The 10,183-nt window shown below is 34.7% G+C and overlaps 1 protein-coding gene across 1 annotated transcript in view; it reads left to right on the forward strand.

Annotated features, from left to right (window-relative positions):
- Positions 1 to 2,727, forward strand: part of SDHAF3 (succinate dehydrogenase complex assembly factor 3) — a 68,629-nt gene extending 65,902 nt beyond the window's left edge. Inside the window, exon 2 of the mRNA XM_025471292.3 lies at positions 1,675 to 2,727. Coding sequence (XP_025327077.3) covers positions 1,675 to 1,878 — 204 coding nt within the window. The 3' untranslated portion in view covers positions 1,879 to 2,727. The remainder of the gene's footprint in view (positions 1 to 1,674) is intronic.
- Positions 2,728 to 10,183: the final 7,456 nt, after the last annotated feature.

The raw sequence follows: 10,183 nt of genomic DNA on the forward strand, positions 1-10,183 counted from the left end.
AAAGATGCAGTATCTGAATAAACCTTAGTGTATTTGTTCTTTCTTCTACTGAGAAGTACAGTGAGATTGTTTCCAATTTTTTTTTTAAGATTTTTTATTAGAGAGAGGCAGAAGGAGAAGCTGACTCCATGCAGGGAGCCTGATGTGGGATTCGATCCCGGGTCTCCAGGATCACACCCTGGGCTGAAGGCGGCACTAAACTACTAAGCCACCGGGTCTGCCCTTGTTTCCAATTTTTGCTTTAACAAGTAGTACCACACTTCTTATGCTACTCAGTCACATGTTTGAAAGTTTCTTTAGAATGATAGTTCTCAACCTGGGTCAGCCAGGGAACAGTTAGCAAGGTTGGAGGCATTTTTGATTATCAAGACTGAGGAGGGTGTGCTACTGGCATCTCCTGGGTAGAGACTAGATATACTGCTAAAACATCCTATGGTGCAAGAACAGATTCCCATCCACCCCACTACAAAAGTATTATCCAATTTGTTAATAGTGTGAAGGTTGAGAAACCCTGTTCTGGGGCATATACTTAGAGGTGGGATTGATAAAGCTTGCATTTGTGCAACTCTTTTTCAGTTATTATATGAAACTGACTTCTGTAAAACATAAAATATTTTCAATACAGGTAAAGATTTGGAATGTCTTGAATTAAAGTTTCTTTGGTAATAATGGCAGTCCAGTTATAAACAATTTAATTAAACTAGATAGAGTTAGTGGCATTATATAGAGTTAAATATTTACTTACCTAGAGGGTGCATACATTCTTTTAACTTCATGAACTAAAATATATTGTTACTTACTGTCTGATTAAAGGATTGATTGTAGAGTGAAAGTCTGCTTCAAAAATGTATCACTTGTGCCAGACAACAGTAGTTGGAGTATTAGACTAAAGATGCTGATTGAATGAGAGAAAAACTACAGCATGAAAAATAGAGAATTTTTTCCTGACAAAGATTATTATTAAATATTAAAAGGTTAAGGATTTGATAACTTTCTCTCTAGTGTGAGAGAATTAGTGTTTTAATTGAAAGTAAGAGAATTAACAATACATTTTGAAACCTACTGTTAAGTCTATAAGAACCACCACTCTCTTTTGAAAACCTGAGGAAAGGGCAGCCCAGGTGGCTCAGTGGTTTAGCACTGCCTTCAGCCCAGGGCATGATCTTGAGGACCCAGGATCGAGTCCTGGCTTGGCTCCCTGCATGGAGCCTGCTTCTCCCTCTGCCTGTGTCTCTGCCTTTCTCTCTCTCTGTATCTCTCATGAATAAATAGATAAAAATTTTTTAAAAAGAAAAAGAGAAAAAAAAGAAAACCCGAGGAAAGCTAGAGCCCCAGAACTATTTGCAGTAGTTCTGTGCGTACAATTTAGCATATCACTTTTGGGTGGTTTATGCATGTTCTTCAAGTCTATCCATGGGCCATTCCCAACCCCCCAGATCTCCAGGTTAAAAACTTTGCTAAAATCTATTGAAACTCTTAACAGTGCTAAAAATAACATATATTTGAAATTTTCACCAATAGTAAATCAGCAGCCATTTTGTTTGTATCTTCAGTGATGGGAGAAAAATAGTGACTTGGAATTAGACTTTTTTTAAGTTCTCTAACATTAAATGAGTAAATATATATCTTACTTTTATATATATAACTTTTTTTTTTTTTTGGTCTTTTTATTAGGTGTATGCCTCAGTGCTATGGCAACAAACTAATGAAAACAGACAAAATTCAACAGAAAAAGTATGTTTTGGAGCTGCCCTACCGGAAGAAAAACTTAATGACTTTCGTGATGAACAAATTGGACAGTTGCAGGAGCTGATGCAAGAAGCTACTAAACCCAACAGACAATTTAGTATTACTGAATCTAGGAAACCAGAATTTTAATCTATACAATAAAACTTAGCAAAGCATTTTAAGTTCAGAACTCCTTATTTTAACTCTCATGTTTTTTTTTTTTTAATTTATTTCTTAAGATTTTAGGCTTTGAGAATGCCTGTATTAATGAAATATTCTTTTACTTGGGGATGTTATCGACAATGTATAGATCAATATATGACTAGTAGACAAAACTTTGGATTATTGAAGTAACAGTATTTGCTAGATAGGATTTGATTTTTGGACTAAAGAAAGAATGACTAAAATGGACAAAATTGTAGAATTTTGCCAGAAGTTTATGTATAAATTTAATGCTATTTTTGTTCAAGCATTAGCCTCATGGTTTTAGCATCAGTAGATGAGTATATTGTAATAATAACAGATGTGGAATTCCAACAGAGTTATTATTTATGTATTGTCACCCTGAAATTTTCATCATTTCTACTTTAATAATGCATGTATGATTATTCTTGTAAATATCCTTTCTCCCTCAGTCATTGTTTAGATATAATGGAAGATTAAAAAGAAGCTTTAAGATTCAGTACCACACATGGTATAATCTATCGTACAAATGGTAGTGTAATTTTTTTTTTTAGTGTAATGTTTCTACAGTGTTTATTAATAACAGATGAACCCTTAAATTATACAATTTGTAGTTACCTTGAGAATCTCATGTATTGCCTCATAATTGGGGAGATAAAAATACTCATAAATTTTTTTAATTCATTATGAACTGAAATAGTCAAGTGGTAATCCCATGCATATCCTAAAATGTTTAATCAAAAAAAAATAGTTATGTATGTCTATTTTGAGATTCTGAAGTGATCATTTTTCAGATTAATAATTGATTTATATTTACTCTCTTTTGCCATATTGGGCTTTTTCTTTGTGTATGGCTGCCAGACTCCTCAGTCCTTTTTAGTATCCCTCATTGAGTCAGTTTGGAGGTTGATGTTTGTCTTTTCTCATTGAAAGGGAGTCAGTAAATCCGTGATAATCTAGGGTCTACATTGTAGGCCCCAGGAATATAAGAAATGAATAAAATAAAGCTTTTGCCCTCTAGGAGTTTAAAATCTAGCTTGTATCTAGGAACCATTTCATCATGAACAAATATATCACATCCTTAAACTCTGCACAATACAGTCTTTTTCATCTTTCCTGGCTTATAGACATCTAACACCCAAAAGGACAATACTTCTTTGTGTTTTGTGAAGTGGGAGTTGTGGATCCTTTTTACTGTAACACAGAATCTCCTCCTGTTGTCCCTTTCAACCCATCACCATGCCACCTTTACTTAATTCTTTCATTTGTACTATTTTCTTTCTGGTTATACTTCCCTATTCTTTTTCTTTGGCAACTGGCTCATACTTCTCCATCTCAAGTCTTGCCATCACTTTGGCGACCTTAATACATCCATATGGTTGACATATGTAGTACCTGATGGTTTTCTAATGGTTCAAAATTCACTTAAACCACTCATAAAAAATTTTCCGGAAATCACAGCCATACTTATTGGACACCAAACAAATTACTAGCTTGAGGTTTTTCAAAGTTTTACTGTTACATTGCAGCATCCTTTTGGATGACATTTCTTTGAGAAACTGTGCTTTTAGCAATTGCTGTGATAAAAGTATCACACAAAAATGTTCAATATGATTACAAAGTTTGAAAAGCTGTGTTGTGTCCAAACAAATACTAAGTTGTTAGGGCATAAAAACTGAGTTATTAGAACTATGTAGTAAATGAAACTTGAATTTTTGGGGTTTTTGTTGTTGTTAGTTTTTGCTGTAGGTATGCTTTGTAAATACTGAGACACTAAGAGTATGTAAACTGAGAAAGTTTGGGAACTGCTGCACTTGGCAGTGTTAGGGAATGGTCTTTAACTATGAACTCTAGGATTTTGGCCACTCAATTTTTTCAATGTTATTCTTGTACTGCCTTCACTTCTACCTTAGTCTGTCCTAGTTTCTCTGATCTTTCACTTCCTCCATCCATTTAGCAATACCCTCAATGTCACTGTCTCCCTTTCTTTTAACCTCATCCACTGCTCTCACTAATGTAACTCACTTGTCAAAACCAATAGGATATTATGCACTGCAAAACTGATATGTTATCCTGTGAGGCTTGATGGTATTAACTATTCCTTACTGTTTTTAAACCACTCCTGTTTACTGTATATAGAAAACCCTTAAGATTCCACCAAAAAACTGCTAGAGAACTGATTAAGTGAATTTTGTAAAGTTGCAGGATATAAAATCACTGTACAGAAATCCATTTCATTCTATACACAAAGCAGCAGAAAGAGAAAGAAAACAATCCCACTTAAAATTGCACTAAAAATAGTAAAATACATAGGAATAAACCTAACCAAAGAAATGAAAGACTGGTACTCTGAAGACTATAAAACACTGATGAAAGAAATTGAAGATGACACAAAGACATTCCATGCTCATGGATTGTAAGAACAAATATTGTTAAAATGTCCATACTACCCAAAGCAACCTATACATTTAATGCAATCTCCATCAAGATACCAACAGCATTTTTCATAGAACTAGAACAAAAAATCCTAAAATTGAAAAAAAAAAATCCTAAAATTGATGTGATACCACAGAATACCCCAAATAGCCTAAGCAATCTTGAAAAAAATTGGAGGTACCAATCCTGGACTTCAAGTTATATTACAAAACTATAGTAATTAAAACAGTATGTTACTGGCACAAGACACAGATGAATAGAATGGAAAACTCAGAAATAAACCCATGATTACATGGTCAATTAATTTATGACAAAGGAGGAAAGAATATGCAGTGGGGAAAAGACTGTCTCTTCAACAAATGGTGTCAGGAAAACTGGATAGCTATATGCCAAAGAATGAAACTTGGACCGCTTTTTTTTCTTACACAAAAATAAACTCAAAATGGATGAAAGACCTAAATGTAAGCTCTGAAACCATAAAAATCTTTGAATAGAGCACTGGCAATAATTTCTCTGACATTGGCCATAGCAGCATTTTCCTAGATATGTCTCCTGAGGTAAGGGAAACAAAAGCAAAAATAAACCTTTGGGGCAGGGCAAATGTGTGGCTGAGTTAAGCATCTGACTCTTGATTTTGGCTCAGGTCATGATCTCAGGGTTGTGAGATTGAGTCCTGCATTTGGCTCTGCACTGAGTGTGGAGCCTGCTTAAGATTCTCTTTTTCTCTCTCTCTGCCCCTCTGTCTCCAACTCACTCACATGCTCTCATATGGGACTACATGGGACTCTCATGTAGTCCCATGGGACATTGGGGCTACAGCAAAATAAAAATCTGCACAATGAAGGAAGTAACTAAAAAGCAACCTACTGAATGGGACAAGATGGTTGCAAATGACATATCCGACAAAGGGCTAGTATCTAAAATATATAAAGAACTGATAAAAACACATAAAATGAATAATCCAATTAAAAATGAGCAGAAGACATGAACAGACATTCCTTCAAAGAGAGCATCCGGATAGCCAACAGACACAGGAAAAGATGTTCAACATTACTCATCATCAGGGAAATCTAAATCAAAACCAAAATGAGGTATTACCCCACACCTGTCAGAATGGTTAAAATTAAAAGCATAAGAGCCAACAAGTGTTAGCAAGAATGTGAAGAGAAAGGAACCCTTGTGTACTGTTGGTGGGAATGCAAACTGTTGCAGCTACTGTGGAAAACAGTATGGAGTTTCCTCAAAATGTTCAAAATAGACCCCCTGGTCTAGTTACCCCACTGCTGGGTATTTACCCAAAAAATCCAAAAATACGAGGTCAACGGGTTACATGCACTCCTATGTTTATTGCAGCACTGTTTACAACAAACTGTGGAAGCAGTCCAAGTGTCCATCTATGGATGGAAAAAGAAGATGTGGTTGGTTTACACACACACACACACACACACACACACAGGAAAACTATTCAGCCACAAAAAAATGATATCTTGCTACTTGCAATAACATAGATGGAACTAGAGAGTGCAATGCTATGTGAAATGTTAGTCAAAGAAAGACAAATACCAGATGATTTCACTCATGTGGAATTTAAGAAAGAAAACAAGAGTAAAACAAAACAAAAAACAGACTTCATTATAGAGAACTAACTGATGGTTACCAGAAAGGAGATGGGGATGGGTAAAATAGATGCTGGGGATAAAGAGTACACTTTTGATGAGCACTGAGTAGTGTACAGAATTACTATATTACTATATTTTACACCTGAAACTAATATAATAACTAATATAATATATGTTAACTATATTGAAATTAAGAAACTTAAAAAAAAATAAACCACTCTTTCTTGGTTTGTATACTGCCTAACTGTCCTTTATGGTTTTGATTTTTCTTTCTTTTTTTTTTTTTTTTTGGTAATACTCATCTTTAGGACTCTTACTTTACAAATACATTGCTACAATTAGCTGTACTCTTTTAAAAAAATATTTAAATTCAATTTAGTTACCATATACTGTATTTTAGTTTCAGGAGTAGAATTTAGTGATTCATCAGTTGCATATAGCACCCAGTGCTTATTACATCGAGTGCCCTCCTTTATGCTCATTACCCAATTGTTCTTTCCCTCCAGCAACCCTCAGTTTGTTTCCTAGAGTTCAGCATCTCTTACAGTTTGCCTTCCTTTATTATCATCTTTATTTTTCTTTCCCTTCCCCTATGTTCCTGTTTTGTTTCTTATTCTACATAAGAGTAAAATCATAAGATACTTGTCTTTCTCTGAGTGACTTATTTTGCTTAGCATAATATTCTCTAGTTCCATCCATGTTGTTATAAATGGCAAGGTTTCATTCTTCATGGTGACTAATATTCTGGGGTGTGTGTGTGTGTGTGTGTGTGTGTGTGTGCCACATCTTCTTTATCCATTCATCTGTCATTCATTTTGGCCGTTGTGGGCTTTGCTGCTATTAACCTTAGGGTACATGTGCCCCTTTGAATCACTATGTTTGTATCCTTTGGATAAACACCTACTAGTGCAATTGCTGGGTCATAGGGTAGCTCCATTTTTAACTTTTTGAGGAACCTCCATACTGTTTTCCAGAGTGGTTGCACCAGTTTGTATTCCCACCAACAGTATAAGAGGGTTCCCCTTTCTCAGCATCTTTGCCAACATCTGTGGTTCCTTGAGTTGTTAAATTTTAGCCATTCTGACAGGTGAGTTGGTATCTCCTTGTGGTTTTGATTTGTATTTCCCTGATAGTGATGTTGAGCATCTTCTCATATGTGTGTTGGGCATTTGTATGTCTTCTTTGGAGACATATCTGTTTGTGTTTTCTGTCCATTTCTTGACTGGATTTTTTTGTTTTTGAGGTGTTGAGTTTGATAAGTTCTTTATAAAGTCTGGATACTAACCCTTTATCTGATAAGACATTTGTAAGTATCTTCTTCCATTCTGTAGGTTGCCTTTTAGTTTTGTTAACTGTTTCCTTTGCTGTGCAAAAGCTTTTTATCTTGATGAGGTCACAATAATTCATTTTTGCTTTTCTCTTGATATTAACTGTATTCTCAAATCTATAACACCAACCTAAATCTCATTTCTCAACTTCAGATCTGTGTTTGAAATTCTATTTGGCATATCTAACTCATATTTAAAAACAAATCTATTGGGATCCCTGGGTGGCTCAGTGGTTGAGCATTTGCCTTTGTCTCAGGTCGTGATCCTGGGGTCCGGGGATTGAGTTCCACATCAGGCTCCCTACAGGAGGCCTGCTTCTCCCTCTGCCTATGTCTCTGCCTCTCCCTTTCTGTCTCTCATGAATAAATTAAAAAACAACAACAACAACAAAGCAAACAGTTAAATATCAGGGCAACTCCATAAGGCTATCAGCCTCTTTTTCAGCAGAAACTTTGTAGACCAGATGAAAGTGGCTTATATATTCAAAGTGCTGAAGGAAAAAAAAAAAAAAAAACACCTGTAACCAAGAATACTCTACCCAACAAGATTGTTCTTCAGAATTGAAGGGGAGAGAGTTTCCCAGACAAGCAAAAGTTTAAGAAGTTCATCACCACTAAACAAGCCTTATAAGAAATGTTAAAGAGACTTTTTAAGTGGAAAATAAAAGGCTATAACTACAGGCAAGAAAATTAAGAAAGGAAAACATTTTACTGATATAAGTAAACATACAGTAAAGTTAGATCAATCATTCATAATGCTAATAAAGTTAAAAGACAAAAGTAGAAAATCAATTTTATCTATAAAAATTAGTCAAATACACAAAATAAGTTTTAATATATAATATAGGACATGCATAAAAAATAGAGGGGGGTAGTAATGTAGTAATGTAAAATGTAATGCTTTCAGAATATGTTTGATTGCAGCCATCAACTGAATATAAACTATTATATACAAGATCTTCTTGGTATCCACTTGCTGTAATAGATACACCAAAAATAAAGAAAAATGAAGCCAAGCATAACACTAAATAAAGTAATCAAACCACAAAAGAAGAGAGCAAAAGAAGAAAGGAAGAGAGAAAATCTACAAAACAACCAGACAACGGTTAACAAAATAGTGGTAAGTAAATACCTGTCAATAATTCAAATGTAAATGGTCTAAATTCACCAAATGACATAAGATGATTGAATGGTTAAAATATACAACCTATCTATATGCTGCCTACAAGAGACTCACTTCAAAACTGAGACACATACAGTTTGAAAGTGAAAGGATGGAAAAAGATCTTCCATACTCATTGGTAAAAAGCTTTAAGTTTTTTTCTTCTAAGAACAGGATTAAGAGAAGGACATCCATTCTCACCACTTTTATCTGACATAGTACTGGACATCCTACCTAAAACAATCAGATAAGAAAAAGAAAAGTCACCCAAATTGGTAAGAAAGAAGCAAAACCATCTCTATTTGCAGATGACCTAGGGTTTTCTGTACAGAAAACCGTAAAGATGCCATCAAAAAACTATTAGAACTAATAAATGTATTCAGTGACATTGCAGGATACAAAATTAATAGAAATCTATTGCATTTGTGTACAATAAAAATGAGCTAGCAGAAAGAGAAATTAAGAAATTAAAAAAAATCCCATTTACAATCACATCAGGAAAATAAAATACTGGGCAGCCCTGGTGGTGCAGTGGTTTAGTGCTGCCTGCAGCCTGGGATGTGATCCTGGAGATCTGGGATCGAGTCCCACGTCGGGCTCCCTGCATGAAGCCTGCTTCTCCCTCTGCCTGTGTCTCTGCCTCTCTCTCTCTATGTGTCTCTCATGAATAAATAAAATCTTTAAAAAAAAAAAAAGAAAAGGAAAAATACTAAGAGATAAATTTAACCACACAAGTGAAAGCCCTGTGCTCTGAAAACTAAGACATTGATGAATGAGATTGTAAACAAGACAAATAAATGAAACAATTAAATGGAAAGATACATACTACCCAAAGTAATCTACCAATTCAATATAATCTCTATCAAAATATCAATAGAATTTTTCACAGAACTAGAAAAAATAATCCTAAGATTTTCATGGAACCACAAAAGATTCTGAATAGCCAAAGCAACTCTATGAGAAAGAAGAACAAAGCTGGAGTCATCACAATCCCAAATCTCAAACTATGTTAATCAAAACAGTATAGTACTGGAAAACAAAACAAAACAAAACAAAACAGACAACAAAATAGCTCAGAAATAAACCCATACCTACGGGTCAATTAATCTATAACAAAAGAGGCAAGAATACACAATGGAAAAAGACCGTCTCTTCAATAAATGGTGTTGAAAAAAATTGGACAGTTACATGCAGAAGAATGAAACTGAACCACTTTCTTACACCACACACAAAATTAAACTCAAAATGGATTAAAGATCTCCATGTATTACTTGAAATCAAAACTCCTAAAAGAAACCTTAGATAGTAAAATGGACATTGCCCTTGGCAATGTTTTTATGGATAAGTATCCCTAGGCAAGGGAAACAAAAGCAAAAGTCAGCTAATAAAGGACTACACCAAAATAAAATGCTTTTGCGTAGTGGAAGAAACCATTAACAAAACAAAAAGACAACTCAGTGGATGGAAGAAGATATTTGCAAATGACATATCCAATAAGGGGTCAATATCCAAAATTTATAAAGAACTTAGACAATTCAACACTAAAAAACTAATTTTATTTAAAAATGGACCTGCAGAGACATTTTTCCAAAGAAGACCTAGAAATGGCCAACAGGCACATGAAAAGATGCTCAGCATCACTCATCATCAGGGAAGTGCAAATAAAACCACAATGAGGTATCACTCATACCAGTCAGAATGGCTAAATGGAGACAAGTGTTGGTAGAG

The sequence above is a fragment of the Canis lupus genome, chromosome 14, assembly GCF_003254725.2.
Source record: "Canis lupus dingo isolate Sandy chromosome 14, ASM325472v2, whole genome shotgun sequence".
Taxonomy (NCBI): domain Eukaryota; kingdom Metazoa; phylum Chordata; class Mammalia; order Carnivora; family Canidae; genus Canis; species Canis lupus.